Genomic DNA, 26,869 nt, shown 5'->3' with positions numbered 1-26,869 from the left:
GGATTCTGGGACTAAACTTTAGTCTCTGTCACATTGGATGTTTGGACACTAATTAGAAGTATTAAACGTAGAGTAATGAGTAATAACAAAACCCATTCCATAGACTAATTCGTGAGACGAATCTGTTGAGCCTAATTAATCCATGATTAGCCTATGTGATGCTACAGTAAACATGTGCTAATTATGGATTAATTAGGCTTAAAAAATTTGTCTTGCGAATTAGCTCTAATTTATGCAATTAGTTTTATTATTAGTCTATGGTTAATACTTCTAATTAGTGTCCAAACATCCGATGTGACAGGGACTAAGATTTAGTCCCTGGATCCAAACACCACCTTAATGTATCATTCATGGTCTTAATCAATAGCATGTAAGTGTTTTGTTCAACTTTGGGATTTCTACAAACTGCTTTACCTGCTAGTTCGAATTTAATGTTTTATTGACAATATATGTTTTGCCTTCTCTTATTTGTGTTTACACTACCACTTTTCATCATATAAAGGTTAGAACTTTTCTCACTTGATGGTCATAGCTGAAACAAGCATATTTAAGCTGAAATTAAATGTGAATGTCCACTACCCTCGCCCATCTAATGATGCTAAAAGAATTACAATAGTATTACATATTTTTGCAAATGTGAATTAAGATTTTTCTTTTAGCACTGTATTCGCTAATAAGCCATGCACCTAGGCTAACTAATGAATGTAATAAAAGATTTCTCCACTGCCATAGGAAAATGCACAAATACACCTGACTACAGACATTTTCTGATTCTTATAAGACATGTTTATATATATTTTTTTTTCTTTGCTTCTTATTTTTTGTTCTGTTGAGCTAATACCCAATTAATTTTGCATTTTTCTTCAGTTTCCCTGGGTTTACTATAGCCCATTGTGATGCTGGTGCACCAACTGGATTGAATGATGCTCCTGATCTTATTAATGGTCTTAATGACAAAATACAAGACTCCCTCCAGTACCCAATAAAGGAATACCCCTTGGAGTTGAAGCCACTCTTTTCGGCCTTTGCTTTAAAGAATTTTAGCTTGACAACCCTGAGGTCCTTCTTATTGTACTATTTGCCACTTTTGGAACCTCATCCGCACACTGATGGTGATGATGAGGATGACCTGCTTCAAGATGAGTCTGAAAATAGGCCACCTGTTGATTTGGTTACTCCCTTCTACAATTCAGTGAAGCAAATCATCCGTGAGGTACCTGTTCACTGAACTGGCAGAATTGATGTTTGTTGATTTTTTTTAATTATTGTTGTCTCAATCTTAGTTGTTCAACTGGACTACTATTTTAGCCACAGTAGTTTCCTCAAGTTACACCCTATTTAAGGCCTGGGCCACTGAAGCTCTCGTGAATAGGTTAGCGGCTTCCTGGGGATCCTTCTATAAACTTATGCCCACCTTGCACTACAAGTCCCAACTAAGCTGAAGCCATTGAACTTATAAACTGGAGTGTAACCTAGCTTATATATTCTAAAAGTTAAGCCCTAAAAGGTCAATACTAGTTTGCGTAATCAGAGGTGGAAAAGTCACTGACTATGCTCTTCTTGTTTTACATTTCAGACTTCTGTTGTAACAACCAGAAGAATATTGGAAAGGATTGCAGTTTGTCATGTTTCACAAAGAACAGCATGGAAGCTTCTCAAGGGTAATATTTTTTTTTCTATTTATCAGATATTCTACTAAATTTGAAAGAGCTATGGCATCCAAGCAGACACCTGTGCAGCTCCCTTAAGTCCATAAATATAAGTCGGAGAACGAGATGCATTTTTTATACTCCCTCCATCCCAAAATATAAGAACCCAGGATCGGATGTAAAATTTCCTAGTACGACGAATATGGATAGGTTTGGATGGGTCTTGGGTCTTATATTTTAGGACGGAGGTAGTAGATTTTCTCAAGAAAATGTTTTTGCTACCTGTGCAGTACATTATGAAGTACATTTTTCAGTTAATTTATTTTACTTGAGTTTTGCCATTCCTCTCCTCCGATCTAGCTTTTGCATCCTTGTACAGATGATAATGTGCTATTGATATAGCTAAGTGGACTAAACTTTGCAAATGTTTGCAATTAGAAGCACCGCATGCAAGCAATTATTGTAGTAATATTTATAGATGACATTAACAATTTCACAGCCAATGGATTTTAATGTGAACCAATGGCTTTGCCATGTAGGTTAAGTAAGATCTTAGTCTAGATTAAAACTAGGATTCAGGAGGTTGGCATGTATGATTAACTACAAATCAATGTGGTTTTATTCTGATTGAGTAACTCTGCAAAGACATTTCCATGAGTTAAAAATAGAAATTCTCTATAATATTGACTTTCAAAGGTCTTGCTTTTACTTGTGATTCAAACACTTGGACTACAGAAATCGTTACTGTTATAATTTTATAGTTTTATTTCTCATGCATATTATATAGTGGATTATTGTTTTACTGTTATAATATTACCCAAATATCTGTTGGCTTGTTCATAGTTGGACAATCTTAGGATCATGTATCATCTGAACGTTAGTACAGTAGAATTTTATGTTTGGGATGAACTGTGACTAACTTCCTAAAACTTGACCTTAGCTCGGGGTGCATGAAAAACCTAGTTCAATATAGTATGGCTGGCCTCACTAGAGCTTATCTCTCTTCAAGCTTATACACGCCTCCAAATTTATCTTAGATATGCCACATACTTTATCTGCTTTGAGATCACTATTCATGATAAGCTTCATATGTTTTGTCATGTCACATATAGTCATATGTATTATGATGCTTCTACGTTTCAACAGTCAACAAATTAATCTTAAGTTTTGCTTTTAATATCTTGTGATTGCGTTAAATATTATCAGTTTATCATTTACCGCTGTTTTATGCCATATGTTTTAATTATGTTCTATCTATAGATGCCTCAAAATCATCAAAGAGGAAATCTGTAAGGGGGATGCCCTTCCAAGAGTACTCATATTGTGTTGCTAGAACGACTTTCCGAGGTCAGTTTTGCCTGCAATTTGTCAATTTTCCACTTGTAGATCATTTCTCATATTTTTTTCTTCTTTAAAACAGCGCATGCATTGGGAGTTGCTGCTGCTTGGGTTGTGCAATCCATAGTTGAGGTTTACAGATGTTTTTTCGGTAAGCCTTCCAATGATCAGGCAATGTTTGATGAGATGGACAAAGTCAAACTGTTCGGGAAAAAGATATACGGCATAACCGTCAAATGCGGGTTCTCTTTGGTTTTTGCCTCAATAGGAGCTGGCATTGGGGTCCTTGTGCATCCAGTACATGGACAGTGGCTTGGTGAGTAACCATTTACCGTCTTCCTTTAATACAAGAAGTTGCATTGTGATAATTTTTACGGAAGAGCTGTCAGAATGATGGTCCAATCCGAACTAAGCTGACATTGTTTTTCTGCTGGATTGCAGGTTGTACATTGGGAGATTTCGCGGGACCAATTGTCGCCATACTTGTTTTCGAGAAGTTCCAGTTGCCGCTCTAAGGTGAAAAATGAAACCCCGCGGCTTCTACGCAACTAGCCTTGGTGGAGATCTCCATGACTCCATGAGACCTGACTTGAAGTTCGATGAATAATTTAGCTGTCAGCCTCTATGCGCAAAAGTCCATAGCTTGTTTTATTTTTTTTCAAGACACGCCTTTGGGCATCATGAGATGTTGATATTATGTTCTTTAGATTTTGAAACTCAGGCTAACAGTTTTGACTAATTGGTTTTCTGAACTTTCACAATAAGCACATCGCTCTTAGTGCCACTTTTACCCATGGTCGTGGTACAAAATTCGGTGAGCTTAGGCCTCCGTTTTCGCAGCCCTGGTGAAGCATTGGCTTATCTAAAAAAAGTTAAAAACATAGTCATGTTTAAAATCATGCATTCACAACAGCCCTAGCAACAATTTTTGTTATGTTTTTGTCATTGCCACTTTGATCTGCTTCTACGGTTCTACTTGCCATGATAGATTGATGGAGCTCAAGTTTGGTAGATCTCAAGATTGGTAGATGCAATAGATTTCACTTCCGTATTTGGCAGATGCAATGCCTTATTTAGATTCTCCCTAGCAGGATACTTAGCAGTTGGTTATCAAAATCTCCAACTCCTCAGAAAAATGAACAAATTATCGTTATCTTTCGTTGAACAAATTCTCTATCTTTCGAATTTAAATTTAAAAACTCCAACTCCGCTAAACAGGGCAGAAAAATGAACAAACTCATATCTTTCATTAGAAACTCTCATATCTTTAAGACAACAGTTCAAACAAGTTTCACGCTCAAAATTCAAATCTAAAATCTCGAACTTAGCTAAACAGGGCAGAAAAATGAACAAGTTCTCTATCGTTTGAATTTAAATTTAAAACTCCAACTCCGCTAAACAGGGCAGAAAAATGAACAAACTCTCATATCTTTCGTTCAAGACAACCGTTAAAACAAGTTTCGTGCTCAAAATTCAAATCTAAAATCTCCAACTCCATTAAATAGGGCAGAAAAATGAAAAAAAAAATCTTGTATCTTTTGTCGAGAATGTTGTAAATGAAGCTACCGATGGATCGGACGCCCTGCCACTATCGCATGCATGTAAAATAGGCAGTTAGTTGTGTTCTCTCCTTCCTTCTTCCTCATTTTAATTTTTTTTCTTCTAAAATACTTATCCGATCTATGATCCTATCACACCGTTATATTCGTTGCAATTAAATATTTACAGCAAGATATCATATGATTATATTATGTTAAAAGAAAATCATGTGTTTCAAACCGTTAACACTCGACGTTTTATACATGATGGTGATATGTTTCAATATTTGTCTTCAACATGTTTCACAAGCTAAGATTCCTGAAACTACTTGTTACTACTCTCTCCTCTCTATCTACCTCATCCATGCATGCTTGCATACATTTAGCGAGCTTCAAAGCAATTTTTTTTCCTAAACTACTTATCCAATCTAAGATTCGATCACACCGTTTTATTCGTTACAATTAAATCTTTATAACAAGATATCGCATGATTATATTTTGATGAAAGAAAAACGTATGTTTCAATCCGTTAACACGTGTTGCTTCATATGTAATAGCGACATGTTTCAACATGTATTTTCACCGTGTTTCACAAAATTTTTAAATGCTTCATTTTTTGTTTTTTTTTTCACCATATATAATTTGATGCTTCACTCGTTGGTCAACTGATATTTGACTGACCGATTTTGTTTGGGGGGTATCGGGCACCCGATGGGAAGATTCTTCCATCTTTTGTTCAAGACAACATTTCAAACAAGTTTCGCGCTCAAAATTCAAATTGCAAAGGATGCAACAACAGTTCAAACAAGTTTCACGCTCAAAATTCAAATCGCAAAGGATACATCAGCTGTACAGGGACGCTTTTGTAGGATCGAATCACAAGAACTAAGCCAACCAGAGGGGGGGTGAATGGTTGGTATACCCAAAAACCGAAAACTTTTAGCGGAAATAAAAGTTATCCTCGAAATCGATGGAGATCGGTCTGACCGAAGTTGTTCTGCCGGTCTAACCGAGTCGATGCCGTCGGTCTGACCAGGTGTTGAATCTCCGGTCTAACCGCCGAAGTCGCCTGCTGCGCCTGTCGCCGCCGCCGGTCTGACCGCCCGTATGCCGCCGGTCTGACCGCCGGTAGATCGCCGGTTAGACCGCCGAAACCCGATAAACACAAATCGAAGAACTCTTAAAGTGGATGACGACTTTATTGATTCTCTCTGTGTTTACAAAGTGCACCAACAGCACTCCTTACAAAAATTTCGACTAAACTCAAAACCCTAACTCAAAACTCAACTCTATTGCTCTCTAAAGCGATACCGGGAAGCCTCACGCTCCCCCCTCTATTTATACATGAGGTAGGCAGCCTAAAGCCACGAACCAAACTCATACTAGGAGTCCTAAACACCTTAGGAAACCCTCTAGTACAAGAAAGAAACTTTACATAACCAATCGTACCAAATTTGGACTCCTTCCAAATTCGACTCCACATCCCATACGCACACAATAACTCCATCGTATGCCATATGGAATCTCCATCAACCACGTGCATCAACTCTTGCCTAAGAATCCCGCATGATCTTTGACCACCACGGACGTCGTCTTATCCCCAAGCCGACTCCCGGTCCATCACCGCAAATACTCTCCCAAGACATCGAGTCACCTACACATGGAACAAACAAAGAAACCATATTCCGAGACCAAGCTATCTCCAATTTGACTCATTAGCAGCAAACAATAGTATTACATATGTATAGTATCCATCTAGAAGTCATAATCATGGAATAAACTCGGATATCCAAATAAACAACCCGAAACCGAAACCGACACAGTGTCGGCCGGTCAGACCGCGGAGTGCGCCGGTCTGACCGTGCGATACACGCCGGTCTGACCGGCTACCAGAGCCCGGTCTGACCGGTCCACATAAAATGATAAACCTGCGATTCACCTGTAAATCCGATCATCTCCAAAACCACTTCGTGAATAAATTCCAAATAACAAAACCAATAATCTCCAATGCCAATTGTTCATCACAGAATAATAATCAAAACATCTTTGATTTTACAGCTTTACCTAGGAGAATCTTCAAAAACTAGTTACCATCATCCACGCAATGATAAATAAAAATTGCGCAAACCAATCCATTACAGCGTGGATCGTCGGATCATATAATTGACATAACTATTTTCATGTGAACGGGTAGAAATTGGAGAAAAGCAAGCTACCAAGGAGAATATAAGCTATGAAATAAGCACATATTATGTTGCCCCATCTCTTAGAACTGCTTGGAGAAACCAAAATGTGCGATGCTGCCCAGTAAATTGGAGGACTAGCAGATAAAAATCGTGTCGAGACCTGCACCGTAAAAGCAAAAGACGGGATGTAAACAAAGGAATCTGTAGAAGCTCCAAATGAGCTAATTTATTGTGTTGAAAATATTTACACTGACCTGGACGTGCATCACAAAGAATGCAGTGAATGTCATGAATGCCAGATGTAAAATGAAAGGAAGAACTACTATGGGGCACACATCCTTATTAACTTCAATAATTTGGTCATTTGAGTCGGTTTCGGTAGCAACTGATTTTCTCCTCTTAGCAACTGCATTTCCTGTTCAATTAATGAAGGGTTAGGTCTGTAGAAAAGGTTTACACATAATTATTTTTAGGAGTCTATATCACTTGAATACTTGATCGATTCACTGTAAATGCTTTTACAGGTCTAAGATTTCCTTATTTTTTATGCCACTTTAAAACTTTAGTGGTAGAAGTTACATACTAGAATTCAGTAGCAGCATATTTAGAGAAGTTGAAAGATTTTCAATAAATCAATAATAGATAAGATTGTAGTACCTTGTGCTTTGTTAGTTACATTAGTAGAAACTTTACTCTTTAATACTGTGTCAACATCTGAGCTTTTGTATGCTTCAATTGATCTCCCCTCGACCGTAGCAACAATCAGTTCATGTATGCTATTTGATTCAAAGAGTTGGCGAAGCATTTTTGTGTAATGAACAATAGAATAAACTGCAAGACTCAAAACTGGTGAAGCCAAAAGAAAGTTTGGAAGCTGCTTCACTTGAAAGTACCTCAAGAAACCAACCCCCCTGAAAAGACAGAAATGATAATAGTGTCAAACTTAGAAATGATAAACCCAAAAAAGGTATTAAAAACATGTGATTTAGTACAGGGAAAGAATATACACATGCTTGAATAATGGTTTACAGGATATACACATGATTTTCAGCAGAGATTATTATAATAAATTCTGATGACCGTAAACATGAATGAATTTTGCCTTCCCCTAACATACCACATGGTATTCTGAGAAGCAGCTGCTGCGTATCTAGCTGGTAAGATCAAGAAAATGGGACAAAACAATAGATAGCTTTGAAATAAATTATGAAGTTAATACTGATGAAGTTAACTTTGACAAAGAAACAATTACCAGTAGTGACTTTGAATGAAACCATACAAAAGAGGCACTTTAGATTTGCACCATGGTCTCAGTTCCTCCATATTCCCGTGTAGGCATATGTTCAGATATCCGTATGCTTGGAAAGCAAAGAACGGAATAAATACAAAAACAGACCGCAAAAATCCAGTGACAAGAACCTGTACTGCCAGCTTGGGACAGGAAAAAAAAGAAGAAAATATAGTCAGATAATCATTGGCACTAGCATCTTATGTAGCACAACGAAACTTTGCAAAGATCAAAGTTGCATTTTGTCATGTGGTGCCTTCAGGCCAGCTAGTTACAATAAGCACGGTGTGAAACTGTGAGAAACCATAAAGCAATCTAACACTAAACCTACCATGGGCTGTTTCTTCTGGAAAGCAGCATCATATGCATGTAGCAAAGCCTGAAAACAGAAATAACCAGCATTAAGTGCTCCATTTGATCTAGCTGAACCGGAGAGAGCGAGCATTATCATTGCAATGGTATTAGCACCGGTAAACACGTAGAATACTCCCCCAAGTGAAAACAGAGCATATAGACTCTCTGAGTACCTGCAATGAACAACAATTTATGTTGCTATTAGGATATTGTAGTTAGATGAGTTTTTCTTGCCCTAAAAAAGGTACACACTTTGCTTATTCTGGCAATTGGGTGAAGAGGGAAAGAAAGTTACAGTGATGAGTAGAACACAGAAGCAGGGTTGAAGCAAAAGAGAACAGATGCTCGGTAAGCAGCACTCGGGCTCTTCAAGATCAGCACGGACAATCTGAAAAACGAGGATTTTAGTCATTTCAGAAATGCATGAAACATTCGGCAATAGTGGAACATTTGCAAAAATAGCGTTATCAGTTATCCCAAATGAGCAAAAAAGCGCCTAAGCATCTTGAACCCACAAAAATGTACAAGGAACAGGCGAATGCTTTAAGCACCAACCGAACAACTAGTACTCTTAAACAGCCTAAAATTCTGATTGATATGCCGAAAACGAAGCCAGCAGTATTATTTTTATTACAATAGTGAAGTAAATACCCTCTAATTCTCATGAAAAAAACCTCCAAAATTTCCAACATCCTAAAAGCACCAATTTACCCCACTAAATCACACTAAGAGAACCTTATATTTGAACCTAATCTTACTAAAAACTTAGCAAATGCGCCATAACAAAAGCCCAAAATTCTGTTACTAAATTCGCACGACCAGCAATTTAACATCGATGTAGAAGATTCACCTGTAGAAGTAGGCCGCGGCGGCGACGAACGCGACGTTGTTGAGAACGTAGCCGGAGACCACGAGCACGGCCCTGTACCCCAGCACGGGCACCAGCGGCGCGAGCACTGCCAAGCCAGCACCACCAGATCAGATCAAAACCAAGCAATCCCGAGGCGAACTCACTCGAGGCGCGGGGGCGACTTACCGGATCGGGCGAGGAGGTTGAGCGAGGCCGGGAGGAGCGGGAGGAAGGCGAAGGACTGCTCGTACTCGTAGCCGCACTCGGCGGCGCGGAGGAAGTGGACGCCGTCCCACACGGCGAGGGAGGCGATGGAGTTGGCGGCGGTGGTGGTGGAGTTGGGGGAGGGGGAGGGGAGGAGGCAGGGTGGGTGGAGAGAGGCGGAGGTGTCGTAGGGGCGGAAGAGGAGGCGGGAGAGGAGGGAGAGGGCGAGGAGCAGCGCGCGGGAGGCGGCGGCGAGCCGGACGACGCCGGCGAGCGGCGAGGCCATGGTGTCTCCGGCGACCGAGCGGGACGCGGCCGTAGTGGGGTGGGGTCGGTTTGTCTGGTCCGTCTATCCGGTTCAACCAAAATTTGGAGGGTTGGCTCATTGCGTGCCTTATGTTTATAACATAAGTTAAATTTTCAATTTTAGAAATTTTAATTTTAATTTTATTTTTATTTTTTCATCGTAATTTATTTTACAATATTTTCTTTTAATTCACTAAGGATACATATATATAAAAGTTGTACTCATAAATTATATTTTATTTGTTAATAAGCTATTTGAATAAGCGAATAAGTGAAAGAATAGGAGTGCAAGTGATAGGACGATTACCGGAGGAAAAAAGAAAACGGAAATTCAACATTTTGTTAAAACCTGATTACTACCGAAGCATAGTATTATCTCCGTACCATTTTAAGTGCAGTTGTGGGTTTTCTTGTCCAATGCTTTACCGTCCATCTTATCTAAAAAAATTAAAAAACAATTAAAAAAATTACACATTAAATACTATTAATGTTTTATCATTTAATAATAATAAAATAATAATCATAATAAATTTTTAAATAAGACGGACAATCAAACATTAAATATAAACAGTGTAAAACTGGTGTAAAACTGCGATCTTTCTGGGAGAAGAGAAGGTAGTAGTAGATCTATCAATTATCAAGGTTATTTCATATCGATTCGCTTTATTCTACTATTTTATGTTGTATATACACACGCAAACACGCCTCCACAAGTTCGTATTGTATAAATACGCTGGGATATGTAGAGTTTTTGGTTTTAGCTTCTAAGTTGTCCTCTAAAACCATTGAACCATCTTTTCATGAATTCCGTTATAACGCACAAACATATTGCTAGTAGGATGTAAAACTGCAAAATATCCCTCTCTGATTAAGATCATTTTTCTTGCTCCTTGGCACTCCATCCAGTCCCTAATATATCCCTATTTTATAGATGTCACTTGTTTCTTTGAGTTCCTAATAAAAAAGCCACCATTTTACTCAAAATGATAATGTTACATCTTTTACCATGACAAGTAGCTAACTATCCCTATTTTATAGCTTGAAAAATTGGTTCTATTATCAAGAAACGTACAGCATACACAAGAAGGATCGGATTTACAACCGCAAAAAAGTGTAGAGACCATCACAACATTTTACTACTAGTAGCGGGATTATGTATACTGGAAATTACAACGATTGACAAAACGGTTTGCTAAAATCAATGCTTGCAAATTCCCTCGATTCCAAAATATTAGCATTTCTTTTAACAGTTGCAGTCAAAGCATCTGGGATCTATTCTGAACACAGAATTCTCAAATATATATTGGGGGTGGTTGGAAATCCTTTATGCCAAACAGGTCTTTATCATCTTCCCCCAATTCGTAGGTGCACGCGATACTTGTCGTCTAACCCCTGAAGCTCTCTCAGGGCATCACAGATCAGCAGGCGATCTGTTGGAACATCCTCCGAACACCGAATTCCAATCTGCAGAATCGAAGCGATGTACGCAATAATCACTTCTCTGGTGCTGCTACTACTACTGGAGCTGTTGGATGCTCTTCCTTCATTTTCGCCGTCTTGTACTGACAGTAGTAGCTGTTCGTCTATCACGCTGGCGACTTGGTGATCTCTCAGCGCGATCTGCACATACCTGTGAAGGCTGAGATCTTGCGCGAAATCAGCATCCGTTGGCCTTTTTCCTGTGAAGATTTCCAGCAGTAGTACTCCGAAGCTGTATGTGTCGCCGTAGATCGAGACTTTGTTGCCGAGTCCATACTCTGGTTTGAGACACATAAATATTGCAACCATATAAATCGCTACTATCTTCATCAAATAAAACAAGTTTTAGCATTTTGTCTACTAATATTGTTTTGTTTTTTTAGTAAAGTTAATTTTTACTTGCAGGTGTATGGTAGTGCTTTTTACCATGCAATGATTACAAAAGGGAGAAATGAATCTATAGAAATTTGTAGAGAACATGTATATAGGGTATAGCTTGAACCTGACCTGGAGCAGCATATCCAATGGTTCCCCTTATTGTAGCCCAACCACTTGATATATCTGGGAGGCTATGTTGACCATGATCAACAAATCTCGCAAGCCCAAAATCACCAACATGGGCAACCATGTCATTATCAAGGAGAATATTGCTTGGCTTAAAATCGCAATGAACTATTGGGGCTGGTCTATATTGGTGAAGATATTCAAGTGCTGAAGCTACATCAATGGCAATGTTGATCCGCTGGATAAGACTAAGTCCAGTTTGGTTGCCATGTTCCCTGGGGTGCAGCCACTGGTGTAGGTTTCCATTTGGTAGAAAATCAAATACAATGGCTTTGAAATCAAGACCTCTCGAATCAATGCTCGAGCACACCGTCAAAATTTTCACAAGGTTCCTGTGTCTAGCACATCTCAAAGTCTCACATTCCGCAACAAAACTTTGGGATGCTCCTCGCTGCTGGAGGTTGAGCACCTTCACAGCGACAACCACCTCTTCTTCATTGCTCATCATTGTTCCCTTGTAGACAGAGCCGAAGCTTCCAACACCTACGAGGTTCTCAGAAGCAAAACCATTTGTTGAAGTCACCAACTCAGTATATGAAACCCTGACATGCTGATCACTGATGAGCAGTAAGGCATGCTCTCCCTTTCTTGAATTCCTTGTTTGACGAAAGAATACAAATAGTGCAAGCAGTAAAGCAATACCCAGAATGGCAAAGGCTGTGGAGATGGCCATGACAAGCTTGTGCAATCGCTTGTTGGTAGTACTGATGTAGTTTGAGCAAGGTGGCAATTTCAGCTCAGGGATACCCCCACACAAGCCAGTGATCCCCTCGACCGAAAAGGCACTGGCATTAAGAAATATTCCACGTTTTGGAACTTCACCCTCAAAGTTATTGAAGGAGATATCCAGGCGTTCAATACCTTTCATGTTACTGAGTAAGTCCGGAATGCAACCAGACAAGTTGTTTCCTGATAGATCAAGAACCAAGAGACCCCTCAATTGTCCGATTGAGGATGGAATTTCTCCTTGAAGAAAATTTCCTTTCATGATGCAATATTGTAAGATTTGACAATTGCCGAGAGAGGCAGGAATTTCCCCAGTTAACCTATTTCCAGATACATCCAAAGTTTGGAGGTTTTTCAGGTCACCAACTTCTGATGGCAATGATCCTGTTAGCATGTTCCTTTGGAAATTGGCAGAGGTGGAGAGAGTAGATATCTGGAGAACTTCTTTGGGTATTGGACCAGTGAGGCGATTGTTTTGCAGTTCCAGTGTCTCCAAAGGGCAGTTGCCAAGACTGGATGGTATGGAGCCAGTTAGCATGTTCTCGTTGAGGGATAGTCTGCTCAGCATGGTAAGATTGCCAATTGTTGCTGGAATTTGCCCTGACAAGTTGTTGTCATACAAGTACAGGTTACTCAGCTTCTTAAGCTTGCCAATTGAGTCAGGAATGGTGCCAGCAAGGTTATTCAGATGCATGTAAATCGAGTCCAGGTTGACAAGGTTGCCAATTCCCTGAGGTATTTGCCCATGTATCATGTTGTTGTATATGCTCAAGAACTCCATGCTCGTCGAAAGGTTCGCAATCGAGCCCGGAAGAAGTCCTCGCAGCTTGTTTCCAGCCAGACCAATTACCTTCAGATTGCTGCAATTTGTCAGACTGTCCAGAAATCTCCAATCGGAATCAGAATTTGCTTCTAGCTGGTTATCATCCAGGGTCAGTTCCCACAGGTTCTGGAGGTGAGCTCCAAGGCAATCCGGGATGACTCCTGAGAAGGAATTCTTCATCATCTGGATCACTTCGAGCTTGGAGGAATTGCAGAGAGAGACCGGAATGGCACCATGGAGCTGGTTTCTGTCGACACTGAGCACCTTGAGGCGGGGCAGCCTGTTGCCGGCGCAGGGAGGAAGTGTCCCAGTGAGATTGTTGAACTGCATGACGAGATGCTTGTTACGAACCGAGATCTCAGCAAGAAGAATTAGAGATAGAATCTGGAATTTGGAAGGAATAGAGAAGAACAGAGAAGAACAGAGCAGATACAGACTTGGAGAAGGGGAAGGGATTGGTATTCAGAATATGTTTGTTCAATACAGTTCACTTCTTTCAGTACAAGGGTAATCTATTTATAGACTTAGCCAGAAGCTACTGGACCCAATCCTTCCCCTTCACGCGCGGGTTGTCGCGCCTCTCCCGTCTGGGCCGAGCGGTAGTCGACGGCCCACTTGATTTGATCCTTCCTTCCGCGCCCGAGTCTGATGACGAATGCTCTGGCGTGACATTCCTCCCTCCTTGAGAACCAGCTTGACCCCAAGCTGGTGCAGCTGGAAACTTGTGACGAAGTTCCTCAAGATTCTCCCATGTAATAGCTGGAGAAGAAGTACCCTTCCATTCAACCTGAACTTGTTCAATTAGTTTGGCACCCCGTTGACGAAGGCGGCGTTCCAAAATACGATGAGGAACAGCTAATGGACCAAATTCAGAATCCAGCGTGGGAAGAGAAGCCTGAACTTTTTCAGCTGGTGCCAATGCCTTCTTCAGTTGAGAGACATGCACCACAGGATGGATCATACTTGTAGACGGCAAATCCAACTTGTAAGCCACACTGCCCACTCGTTGCAAGACTTGAAAAGGTCCATAAAATTTGAAGGATAATTTCCTGTTGGCTCTGGTCATGACAGATTGCTGCACATATGGTTGGAGCTTAAGGAACACCCAATCACCCACGGTGAAGATACGCTCAGACCGATGTAAATCTGCTTGATGTTTCATGCGTTGCTGAGCCCGCAGCAAATGATGATGAATCAAAGCACTCATGTTATTGCGATCAGTCAACCAGGAAGCCAAACTCATAGGAGCATCAATGGCAGTAATAGTTAATCCGAAATAGGATGGTTTATGACCAAACAATGCTTCAAAAGGAGTCATAGCAATGGCTGAATGGTAAGAAGAGTTGTACCAAAACTGAGCCATTCCTAACCAATGCTTCCACTGTTTGGGACAAGAATGCACAAAACAACGAAGAAATGTCTCTAAACATTGATTAACTCTCTCCGTTTGTCCATCAGTTTGCGGATGATAAGAAGAACTCATTCGCAATTGAGTGCCAGCTCTTAAAAATAATTCCTTCCACAAAGTGCTAGTAAATACCCGATCTCGGTCAGAAATGATGGCACGAGGCAGACCATGAATGCAATGTATGTGATCCATAAAAAGTTGAGACAGACAAAGCTGTGTAAGGATGTCGAAGAGCCAAAAAGTGAGCAAACTTCGAAAATTTGTCCACAATGACCAAAATGACGTTGCAATGGTCTGATAACGGTAAACCCTCAATGAAATCCATTGAAATTACTTGCCAAGCATGATCAGGTACTTCCAAAGGTTGTAATAGCCCAGGTAACTTGATATGCTCAGACTTAGCTCGTTGACAAACATCACAAGCCTGAACAAAATTGTGCACAGATTGCCTTAAACCTGGCCAAGCAAAAAGTTGCTTCACTCGATGATAAGTAGCCAAATTACCAGAGTGTCCACCCACAGCTGCAGTATGCAAATTGGCCAGAATTTGCTGTTGCAAAGATTTATTGTTACCAATCCAAATCCTTTTCTTAAAATACAGGATATTAGATTGCAATTCATAATGTGCATGATGCTTTCCATTATTAAGCAGAGAAGTGAGAATCCGCTGAGTGTCGGAATCATTAGCATATCCCAGAGGTACCTCCTGCAGCCAAGCAGGAATACTGACAGATAGCGCCAAAATCTCCACCATATCAACAGGAGATTGTCGAGATAACGCATCAGCAGCTCCATTTTCCAAACCCTTTTTATAGACAATACGATAACGCAACCCCAATAACTTGGTAAGAGCTTTCTGTTGCCAAGTGGTGGATAATCGTTGATTATCTAAGAAGGCCAAACTACGGTGGTCAGTCCGTATTACAAATTCATCATGTTGCAAATACGATCTCCAATGCTCCACAGCCAAGATAATTGCCAAACTTTCCTTCTCATAAGTAGAGAGACCCTGAGTGCGAGGTCCTAATGCTTTACTGAGAAAAGCAATAGGGTGAAGCAATAGGGTGATCTGACTGTATTAAGACAGCACCAATTCCTTTGTCAGATGCATCTGTTTCGACAACAAATTGTTTCTGAAAGTCTGGCATGGCCAAAGCAGGAGCTGAGATCAAGGCATATTTCAGAGTAACAAAAGCCTCATGAACAGATGTCCAGACAAACAACTGTCCCTTCCTTAACAAGTTAGTCAAAGGTTTACAAATAATCCCATAATTGCGCACAAACTTGTGGTAATAGCCTGATAACCCGAGAAAACTGCGCAATTCTTTGACTGATGTAGGAGTAATCCAATTCCGAACAGCCACAATTTTGTCCTCATCAGTAGCTACCGGCACTAATCACATGACCCAAATAAGCCAACTGGGGCTGAGCAAAAGAACATTTCGATTGCTTAACCTTCAAGTGATTATCAGATAAGATTTGCAAAACTTGGCGCAAATGCACTTCATGCTCTGCCAAAGAGTGACTATAAACAAGGATGTCATCGACAAACACCAATACACTGCGTCGCAGATATGGAGCTAAAACCGAGTTCATAATACTCTGAAATGTTGCTAGAGCACTAGTCAACCCAAAAGGAAGCACACGAAACTCAAAATGCCCATGATGCGTCTTAAAGGCAGTCGGTGATAGCCGGAACGCAAATCCAATTTAGAGAACCAACAAGCGCCCGCTAATTCATCCAAGAGTTCATCAATTATAGGCAAAGGATATTTGTTTTTGACAGTAATCGCATTAAGATGGCGATAATCAACGCAAAACCACCAAGAACCATCTTTCTTTTTGACCAAAAGAACCGGAGAAGAGAAAGGACTTGAACTGGGTTTGATGATACCTCTGTCCAATATATCAGCAACTTGGCGTTCAATTTCATCCTTCTGCAACGGTGTATAACGATAAGGGCGAACATTAACTGGTTGCGCACCAGGAATTAACGGAATAGTGTGATCATATTCCCGAACAGGAGGAAGTCCTTGTGGTTCTTGAAACACATCCGCAAAGCTCTGTAACAATTGCTGAATATTGTCCGGAATTGGCAAATCAGAACTAGACTCAGAATCAAGGGTGTATAACTGAACTAGACCTTCAATAGAACCGGACTGATACAATTGATGTAACTCCAGTACCGATAAGACAGGATTAGCAGATACTGATGGAACCACCCCACATAAAGTAATCAACTGGCCATCCAATGTAAACCGAATTGTCTTCTGCTGCCAGTCAATATCCATAGGGCTGTATCGCTCCAACCAATCCATTCCTAAAATCATATCATAACTCTGAAGTGGTAACACCTTCAAGGCAGAACAAAAATGATGTCCCTGAACTGACCAAGAAACATTAGCCAATTCAGTTTCACAAGACAACATTTGTCCATTAGCCACCTTAACTTGAAAAGAAACAGGCAACTGTATCAAGTTCGACAACTGAGGCATCACTGACAAACTGATGAAACTGCAGGAACTGCCAGAGTCTACTAGAATTAGAATATCATAGCCCTGAATAATCCCTTGCAAACGCATAGTTTGACGCATAGTTTGAGCAGTAGTTGTACCCTGAATAGCATGGACTGACAAGGAGAACAGAGAATGAGGCTCAGTATCCTCTCCAGAAGAATCACCAGAATCACTGTCATTTTGTTGCAGTAGAGCAAACACCTCCTGCACAGCATTCAACTGCACAGAACTTGAACACTTGTGAGATAGTGACCATTTCTCTGCACAAAGATAACAGAGACCTTGGGCTCGCCGATGAGCCTTGAGAGCTCGCATTCTGTCAGCAATAGCAGTAGTCTTGACAGGTTCAGATGAAGACTTGCCAGCCCCTGCACTAGATTCCGACACCTTGCTAGGAGGAAGTGGAAGAGGATAAGCTCCTTTAATCCGCAGAACATGATCACCCAATTTACGAAATTCCTTGGGCTTCTGAGTCTCCGTCCATTCCTCCTGTAAACAAGCAATAGCCAGAGCAGTCTCTAGGTCGCGAGGACGTTGCATCATAACAGCATGACGAATGTCAAAACGCAACCCTTCAGTGAACCTATGCACAATCGTGAGCTGATTGTACATAGGATCAAAAGCAAGCAATTGATTCGTAACATCATCAAAGCGCTCATAAAACTCCTCCACCGTCCCGGTTTGCTTAATCTGCTCTATCTGACGAATCAACATCTGATGCCTATCTCGATCAAATTTCCTATCCACTGCTAAGCAAAAATTCGACCACTCAGAAAACCGCAAATGAGCCTTCGACGAGCGTAACCATGAGGCTGCTCTTCCAGTAAAGTAAATGGTAGCCACCCTGACCCAAAGTATTGGATGAGTACCATAAACCCCAAAGTAATGCTCACATCTCATGCGCCAATTTTGTGGATCTACCCCATCAAACTGTGGAAAATCCAATTTCGGAACCCGATGATTATAGCCTCGATCCTCAGAACCCCCAACTTCATCCCGATGCAATGAATCACAAGCAAAGCGATGGGAAAATGGAGAATTAGTCGTACCCGTGACCTGAGGTGGCACAGGAGGAATAATCACTCCTGTTGCCTTCCCCCGGTTGTTGATTGCAACGCGGTGGCCATTTGAGCCAGAATCTCCCGCCAACGTCGAAGCAACGAACGACTCCGGCGTGGGAAGTAGCGGTGGACGTTGATCGTTGTCGTCGCCTTGCTTCCGCGTGGAGATGGCGCCTGCCTGCAACATGTTCGACGAATTGCCCAACTCGCCACGAAGCTTCTCCAGAATCTCCACTTGTTTCTTCAGCTCACCCATCTCAGATTGAAGTCCCTTGACTGCTGCATCCACTTGAGGTCGCCAGCTAGCCATCGCTTTATCCATCTGGAGCACCACCGCTTGTGTTTCATCCTGCTTCACCGCAACAGCGCCGATGGCGTTCTGGATTCCCTCGAGCATCTTCTCGAATCCTCCCGCTTGTTTCTCCATGGCATCGACTTGAAGCTGTAGCCGCGTCTAGAACCTTGGCTTCTCCAGGATGGAAACGAGCTCTGATACCAAGATGTTACGAACCGAGATCTCAGCAAGAAGAATTAGAGATAGAATCTGGAATTTGGAAGGAATAGAGAAGAACAGAGAAGAACAGAGCAGATACAGACTTGGAGAAGGGGATACAGTTCACTTCTTTCAGTACAAGGGTAATCTATTTATAGACTTAGCCAGAAGCTACTGGACCCAATCCTTCCCCTTCACGCGCAGGTTGTCGCGCCTCTCCCGTCTGGGCCGAGCGGTAGTCGACGGCCCACTTGATTTGATCCTTCCTTCCGCGCCCGAGTCTGATGATGAATGCTCTGGCGTGACAATGCTACAGAGAGGAGGTTGAACACCGAGAGGGGTATGGATCCCTCGAGCATGTTGTCGTTCAAGTAGAGGCTGGTGAGGGCACGGAGGTTGCCGAGGGCACTGGGGATGTGGCTGCTGAGGTGATTGCCGGTGAGGGCGAGATCGGTGAGGGAGGTGAGGTTTCCGAGGGAGGCAGGGATGCCGCCGGTGAGGTTGTTGGTGTCGAGGACGAGCACCCGGAGGCGGCGAAGCGACCCAAGCTCTGAGGACACCGTCCCCTGCAGCGCGTTACAACTGAGGTTGAGGTACTCGAGGGAGAGTGGCAGCGGTGTGGGGACGCCACCACACAGGCGGTTCTGGGAGAGGTCAAGCCACCGGAGGTAGGTGAGGCTGGACAGGGACGATTGGGCGACGATGGCGCCTCCTAGGCCGAGCCCGCGGAGGTCTAGCGCCGTGACACGCCCACGGCTACGCCCGCGCACCCCACACGTCACACCACACCACCCGCATGGCGTCGCCGGTGAGGCAGAGTGGTTGCTGCCGCTGCTGCCACCCCATGTCGCCAAGGCCCCATACGGGTCCTCCGTGATGAGGGACTGGAACTGCATGAGAGCACGGCCATCATCCTCGGCGATTACTGAAGCCTGCAATGCAGGGACGACACCGACGAGGAGGTAGGCCACCACCACCACGACGATGAGCAGGACGAAGGAGCAATGGCGGTGGCGACTACAGCCGTGCCGCTCCATGGCTACCTGCTTAGCTACGTAGCTCAGCTGCTTTAACTTGCAGCAAATCAACGAGATTATTGCACACATCAAAGGTGTGCAATAATCACTGTCTGGTACTACAAATAGAATGCGTCACCTTTCCAAGTCAAGAAGGTATTCATCCTCATTGCCCTTTCTTGGCTAAAATCATACGGTCAACTATCGACGACTTGGGTGCGTTCTCAGGCCTTTTATCCAAAACGACTTGGGTGCGTTTGGTTTGATGACAAGTTTGAACAGCACAATCCCATGACTCTTATTGGTATGCAACAAAGAAAAAAGAAGCAATGATTCTTTAGCAAACCAAATGCACTAAAATTCTCATGAATATAGTCCAAAATCTCCAACAGCACCAATTTATCCCCACTAAATCCCTAACAAACCCATATATTTGAACCGTCTAGCTTCACTATAAGTCTACTACTACAACTCAGCAAATGCATCACAAGAAATTCCCCCAAAATTTCCCTAGTAAGTGTGCACGACCAGGCAATTGAACTTTCGATATATGAGATCACCTGTCGAAGCATGCGACGTTGCTGAGGTCGCAGCCGGAGATCAGGAGCACGGCCGGCTGTAATCCCTGTAACCCGAGCACCGGCACGGCACCCGCGGCGCGAGCACTGACGAGCACCAGATCGGGTCAAGCCCAAGCGCCCCCAAGCAGCCGCTAAAACGATGCGAGGCGCGGGGACGCGGCGGAGTTACGGCATGGGTCGGCGGCGGCGGCGGCGGCGGCGGTGGGGCTGGAGAGGAGGAGGCAGAGGAGGGGGGGAGGAGCGAGGCGGAGGTGTCGGAGGAGGGGGGAGAGGGCCAGGGGCCAGCGAGAGGGAGGCGGCGGCGGGCCCGAGCCCGGCGACGCCGGCGAGCGGCGAGGCCATGGGTGGGTGAGTGAGTGAGGCCGGCGGCGGAGGGAGTCGCTGAGAGTGGGGCCGGTTGGTCGGACATGTTCTCTTCAACAAAGTCATCGAAGCACCTACTACTCCGTCCAGGCTTTCCCGAACCGCCGGGGCCGGGGTTACCGCGCCCCGTGGTAAGCACGGTTACCGCACGGTAATCGCGATAACCGTGAAAAACCGTACGAAACCGTGCAAAATTTATCAAAAATTTAAATTATTTTTTAAATTTATTTGAATTTAAGGAGGTTACCGCGGTATTTATATTACTGTACCCCGCGGTAACCGCGCGGTTACCGGCGGTAAGTCGAACCCTGCTCCGTCCCAAAAAAAACAAGCTATGAATCTAACACGCATATGTCTAAGTTCATAACTAGAATTTGATTTTTTTTTAACGGAGAGGTACATATCGTCCGCCCCATTTTTGTTGTAAAAAAATGGACGATGTTTCAGCAAAATGTTTCACCACTAGCTTAACACGTGTAAGAAAAATGTTTCACCACAAACTTAACATATGTTTTAAATTTAAATGATGAAACAAAGTTGAATCATAGAGTGAAACAATTTGTTATGAAACATGGAACATCAAAGTTCAATTAGTGAAACATTAACAAATCCACAACGAATCAAAGACAAAAATTGAAACCACCTTACATAAAAATATTTCAATGTTGAATATGTTGAAACACAATCAAACCCAACTTGAAATATTTTGTTACAATGTGTGAAATAATGGATTCGAATGTATTGAAATATGAAATAAATCCAAATATATTAATAAAAAGAATGAAACACCATCAAAAACCCTTTATTTCTTGACCCACTTAAGGTTGATTTAGTTTAAATATTTTCATTTAATTTTCCAATTGCGACTCGTAAAAGAATGCTTGGAATATAATTTTCGAAAAGTTAGTTTTGGGTTTTAAGATGTTTAAGTCTAATAAATAATAGTTTAAAAAAAGTCTAGTAAATAATTATTTTCTATTAGAATTTAACAACATTTTCTTGCTCCTTAGTATATATGAAAATTTTTAACTCGCACAACATTCTTAGCGGTTAGTGTGCACACTTATGAGCGTCTGTATTTATAGTTTTATACTATGTTTTAAAAACATATAAATATAAAAAACAATACTAGTAGTAAATATAAGAAAATAGGAGAAATTGAAAACAGAGAAAAACAAAAGGGCTCAAAAACTTTTATTTCCATCCCCACCTCCCTTATCTCCCGCGCTCCACACTCTCCACTCCCCGCCATGGCTGCCGTTGGCGTCGTCTCCCCGCCGGCGCCGCCCGCCGTGGCCGCCGCCTCCACCTCGTCCCCGCGCCGCCGCGTCCGCCTCCCCCTCGGCCGTGTCTCCTCCTCCGCGGCGTCGTTCCGCGCCCGGTGCGCCGCCGCCGCGGAAGACGGCGGCGCCACGGCCGCCCCCGAGGACGCCGCGGCGGCGGCGGCGGTGGCGGAAGCCGTGGAGGGGGACCCCGAGGCCGGGACGGACGTCGCCGGCGGCGCCGCGACGTCGACGCGGCCGCCGTACTCGCTCATCTCCGCCGACAACGTGCAGAAGGCGATGCGCGGCCTCGGTACGTGCGCGTTTCTTGGTTGACGCCATTGCTTAGCAATCAGTTAATTTTGGGTTCTGTATTTTTTTATCATGCTAAGAGTATTAGTTGTACAACTTTGCAGATATTCTAATTATACCATTATATTTACCAATGTTTATCTGTGCGCCTCTTATAATTTGTAGAAAATATAGCATAATAATGAACCGAGGCCGCAGAGTAGTGTAGTTAAATTTCCCTATTTGCAAGAAATGCTAGGTGAAATACAGGAGCTACTCTTGAAGATGTGCTGTTTTTAGCCAGGAATTGCTGAACATAGATACAAGTTCTTCTGTTGTAAACTGTCGATACTTAAGAGTTTTTTTTTTTTTACAATCATTTGCAGCAATCACAGAATGTGATCATTATGGGAGGCTTGGGATCACCAGATCAGCTTCTACCGATGAGGTACACTGAAATCAAAATACCACGCAGCGCGTTGCAATTTTACCAGCGATATGCTTGCATCCACAAAATATTTTACTAATCCCTGGCTTCCTCTGATTATGGTCAATGATGGACATGCATCATGTGCAATACTGGAGTTGGGTATTGTCTAGCCACTCTATGATGCTATATTTGCATTGAAATGTCTCGGAAAACAATTAGGCGATGAATCATTCTAGTCCTAATAATAGGAAATAGGATGTATAGTATCTTAATTAGCTGTGCAATGTTTGGTTGGAATTTTTGATCCATTGAGTTCTTTTGGGGTGAATGGACCCATTGGATTCAGAATGATGTCGATACTGATTTTGTGTGTCATCAAACAGACAGAATTGTTACAGTAGTACACGTTTATAATAGACTTTCAAGTTCCATTCCACATTGGATTCTCTAAGTGAAATCTCTGGTGTGTATAATATCCATTAAATAAATACTCCCTCCGTTTCACAATATAAGTCATTCTAGCATTTCCCACATTCATATTGATGTTAATGAATCTAAAGTTCTAGACATATATATTTATCTAGATTCATTAACATCAATATGAATGTGGAAAATGCTAGAATGACTTACATTGTGAAACGGAGGGAGTAATAAAATAAAAAAGTTAGCTTAGATTTGCAGTTAGATCTTAATTTACCAACACAATTTTCTGTAGTATACTTCAAGAATGAACCTAGTTTCATATTCAGTGTGTCATCGATGTCCTTATTTGGTAATTAGCTAGCTAGCCAGTATGCTTTCAATTGTACTTCTGGTGCTCTGCTAGTACTGTCACTCTAGAATACCGGACTTCAATCCTTAAATCAGGTTAAAGCCGCCTACGAGAAGAAGTGCGAAGAACTGAATAGCAAAGGATTGGAAGAAGAGGAAATCAACAAGGAGCATGACCTCCTAAAGGTTCAGATGCAAAATCAGTCAATAACCTTTTCTTCAGTCTTCACCCATTCAATTCCAGTGCCTCCTAAACAAAACATTACTGCATCATGGCAGGAATCTTTTACCATACTATGGACCGAGGAAGAGAGAAGATTATACGATTGGAGTTTGGCAAGAAGTGGAAAGCCTGAGCGATATGTCTGGCCTTTCGAAGTCGATCCCATGGAGCTAGCACCAGATCCTCCAAAGGTATTGCACCTATTTAGAACAGTCATTTTTAAGATAATCTGTCCATAAGCAAATTCATCAGTGTCTTCTCCAAACAGCTCATTTCTTTCATTCAAAAAATTTCAAATAAAATGGTTTACGGTTCTCCGAAAATATCTGTTATCTTCTCTCATCAAAGCATATGAATAATCAGAATGATGTTTGATTATATGAGCAGGAACCAGAAGATGAGTTCCCAACAAAGCTGGTTGGCTACTTTTTCCTGGCATGGTTCATACTATCTGTTGCCTTGTCAGTAACCCTCAACAGATGATGAGTAGCTGTAGTTGTAATCCAGCACTCCTTTCGGCGTCACCATGAATGCTCTGCATGACTACATGTATACTGATTATGGTAACTAAAGTAAAGCGCGTAAAAATCGCTGAATGCGTATGTACAGATCATGTTTATATGTCTCTAAATCTTTCAAGGAATCGATGAGCCATTTTATACCAATGCAAATGAGTTTTTCCAAATACAGTTGGCCTGGCCCCTTTGTACTCTGATTATGCTTACATTGCGGTTGTGCCTATTATGACTGTAAATGGGACTATTGATTGGTGAAAACATTTCATTTTGCAGAAGTTAAGTAGGCAGCAGGGATGTGGCAAATTCGCAATCATCGAGTATGTGATGTTTTGATGTTGACATGGTTTCTCAAAATATAATTTAGCATTTTCGCGGTTTGTATGCAAAGATTAATTGAAATTGCATCCGATAAATAAATTGGATTTGGATTATGAGTACAGAGTCACGAATGAGTAAACGGACCACACTTTTGTATTGCAGCATGTTGAGTGTAAGCCTACCAAGACAAATCTACATGTATCGTTTTTCATAAGTCCAATATAATGTTCACATTAGGATTTTCCTTTTGAGATCCAATACTCACACGAGTGCTGGTTGCGAAGGTCTGAAAAGTTGAGATAGACTCCAGAAGCATCACTCTGTTTCTAACCAAAGGCTGTACGCAAAAAGGAAAAGAAAACTGGAAGAACGGAGAATTTCACAAGGATATTTCATGATTTTCACGTGAATTAGTTTGACTATGAGAAGATTTAGGAAAATCCTGGCATTTCTAATAAGTGCCTTAATAATTCCCAATAGCTACAGGTGCCTTAATTAGTATAGTTTATCAAACTTCTAAAATTAGGACAGATATTTTTACAAGTTTACCAAATGTTGTCCTCAACGGACAATATTGTTTACCAGAGTGAATATATTCTTAGGTCTATCTATAAATATGACGACAATTTATTTAAGAAAAATCTATCAAATGTAAGTGTAGTGTAATTTTCATATAACTACATTGTAATTAGGGTGTAAGTGGGGTATAAGTAGTGTTGGGCTAAATTCCTTCCACATGGAGCCGTTGCTCTCAACCCATTGCAACCCAAAAGTCCAACAAATGTGAGTCATTGATTCATGTCTTGATCAGTGGTGGAGATTGCCTCATCATTTGTGATGGGAAGAAAAACCTTAGTCTCCATTGAGAGAGCGGAGAGCAGCAGCCATTGAAGAGGAGAAGAAACCAACAAAACACAAAAGAGTGAGAGGAGAGTGGAGAAGAAGAGTTGCAGTTTATTTAGCTTGGTGGCTCTTATCCGATCTTCATCAAGGCAGCGAGTAGAGACTCAAACGTGGTTGGTTTGGCACCAAATTTGGTGAGTTCGTTCCTCACTTTGAGGACTTCAATCTAGACAGTTTGTGTGAGAATTGGTTGAGTAGAGCACCGGATTTGAGTAGTGGTTTGTTAGCTCGAGTGACTATAGTTTCAGCTTGTGCATCATTTAGTAGATGTCAGTTTGAGGGATCAAACAGTGTCCGATTGGGCTGTTTTTGGACAGCTTGGAAGGGACTCATAAACCATCATTTCTACCAAGTTTCATGTAACTCGCATATATGGTTTGGGAGATGTTAGTTGAGAACCGAAGAGGACAGAATCTGATATTTCTCTGCTTGTTATTGTTATAACTCTTGTTAGTTGTTATGGTTGATGTTGATGATTGACAAGTATGTAACTTGATGGTATAACTGCTGTTGTAATGTGCCTCTAAATGTTCTAGAGAAGACTCGAATCGTACTTATTGTTGATTATAGTGGAAGCTTGGAGTGAACCATTTTGTCCCGTGGTTTTTCATTCCTTACACTGAGAAGGTTTTTTCACGTAAATCACCGTGTCTTGTGTGCATGTGTTTGTTGTAGGTACGCTGTTGATTTGCTAGTTGAAACAATTCTCAAAGTTCATGCGAAGATGAAGGGTTAATTTTGTGAAATATGTTTGCTGGTTAGTGAATTGTAGTTTGCACATTGAAATGATTTGGTTCATCTCCAACAAGTAGAATGTAAATTTAGTTTCAATTCAAAAACGGCAGCTTGATTGCATGACGAACACATGATGTTTACCAACCAGAAGGTCTTGAGCTCGATTCCTTGCGCTTGCACGCTTTAATTTTGTTTCACTAGGACCTGGTATGAATCTTAATTTGGATCAGATGGACCAAAAATAACATATTTGTAAAGAAAAAACTAACGCCATATTTTTATCGTTTTGTATATTCTTAGCACAAAATGTGTTTTCTCCTATAGGAAAAATATGCAAGTACGCCAAGTACTCCCTCTGTCCCAGTTTACTAGTCGTTCTAGGAAAGAGATGACAAAATATGGTGCTGGAAAAATGACCAACGTGCCCCTACATTAATCATTTCAATGCTTAAAAATTAACACAAAACTAGTACTGCGCCTGTCATTCTGATATGTCTGCAACCAGCATGGGGAAGAAAATTAATAGAAGTACTCATACTAGTGGCTAGCCTGCTAGCTGCCCTACGCCTAAACGATCCTCTTTCTGGGACAAACTCTACACCCCAGCGACAGCTAAACCGGGACGGAGGGAGTACTAGCCACCTACTGTTCTCCGTCCAGCCAGGGCCACACGTG

At 41.8% G+C, this 26,869-nt stretch overlaps 5 protein-coding genes across 5 annotated transcripts in view; 2 read left to right on the top strand and 3 right to left on the bottom strand.

The window, feature by feature from the left end:
- The window catches only part of LOC4352266 (uncharacterized), a 4,948-nt gene extending 1,177 nt beyond the window's left edge, over positions 1–3,771 (top strand). The window contains exons 2-6 of the mRNA XM_015765088.3: positions 868–1,213; positions 1,577–1,661; positions 2,910–2,996; positions 3,070–3,303; positions 3,429–3,771. Coding sequence (XP_015620574.1) covers positions 868–1,213; positions 1,577–1,661; positions 2,910–2,996; positions 3,070–3,303; positions 3,429–3,502 — 826 coding nt within the window. The 3' untranslated portion in view covers positions 3,503–3,771. The remainder of the gene's footprint in view (positions 1–867; positions 1,214–1,576; positions 1,662–2,909; positions 2,997–3,069; positions 3,304–3,428) is intronic.
- A 2,752-nt stretch (positions 3,772–6,523) lies between these two features.
- On the bottom strand, positions 6,524–9,778 carry LOC4352265 (uncharacterized). The gene is made up of 8 exons (XM_015765087.3): positions 9,390–9,778; positions 9,204–9,309; positions 8,649–8,741; positions 8,331–8,526; positions 7,964–8,142; positions 7,369–7,622; positions 6,966–7,126; positions 6,524–6,871 (listed from the first exon to the last, which is right to left on the bottom strand). Exons 1-8 carry the CDS (start codon positions 9,691–9,693, stop codon positions 6,704–6,706), a joined length of 1,461 nt encoding a protein of 486 aa, XP_015620573.1. The 5' UTR covers positions 9,694–9,778; the 3' UTR covers positions 6,524–6,703.
- Positions 9,779–10,743: 965 nt separating this feature from the next.
- Positions 10,744–20,035, bottom strand: LOC9268090 (receptor kinase-like protein Xa21). The gene is made up of 3 exons (XM_066306083.1): positions 18,982–20,035; positions 11,700–13,768; positions 10,744–11,470 (listed from the first exon to the last, which is right to left on the bottom strand). The coding sequence occupies exons 1-3, from the start codon at positions 19,887–19,889 to the stop codon at positions 11,058–11,060; spliced, it is 3,390 nt and encodes a 1,129-aa protein (XP_066162180.1). The 5' UTR covers positions 19,890–20,035; the 3' UTR covers positions 10,744–11,057.
- On the bottom strand, positions 13,743–20,501 carry LOC136354500 (uncharacterized). The gene is made up of 2 exons (XM_066306007.1): positions 20,360–20,501; positions 13,743–18,779 (listed from the first exon to the last, which is right to left on the bottom strand). Exon 2 carries the CDS (start codon positions 18,715–18,717, stop codon positions 16,339–16,341), a length of 2,379 nt encoding a protein of 792 aa, XP_066162104.1. The 5' UTR covers positions 18,718–18,779; positions 20,360–20,501; the 3' UTR covers positions 13,743–16,338.
- A 1,466-nt stretch (positions 20,502–21,967) lies between these two features.
- LOC4352264 (NAD(P)H-quinone oxidoreductase subunit U, chloroplastic) lies at positions 21,968–24,405 on the top strand. The gene is made up of 5 exons (XM_015763427.2): positions 21,968–22,318; positions 22,683–22,744; positions 23,594–23,683; positions 23,777–23,911; positions 24,108–24,405. Exons 1-5 carry the CDS (start codon positions 21,994–21,996, stop codon positions 24,201–24,203), a joined length of 708 nt encoding a protein of 235 aa, XP_015618913.1. The 5' UTR covers positions 21,968–21,993; the 3' UTR covers positions 24,204–24,405.
- Positions 24,406–26,869: the final 2,464 nt, after the last annotated feature.

This window comes from Oryza sativa, chromosome 12 (genome assembly GCF_034140825.1).
Source record: "Oryza sativa Japonica Group chromosome 12, ASM3414082v1".
In the NCBI taxonomy this organism is placed as follows: Eukaryota; Viridiplantae; Streptophyta; class Magnoliopsida; order Poales; family Poaceae; genus Oryza; species Oryza sativa.
The sequence above is the reverse complement of the archived record's forward strand: the minus strand, read 5'-3'. Positions and strand labels throughout refer to the sequence as shown.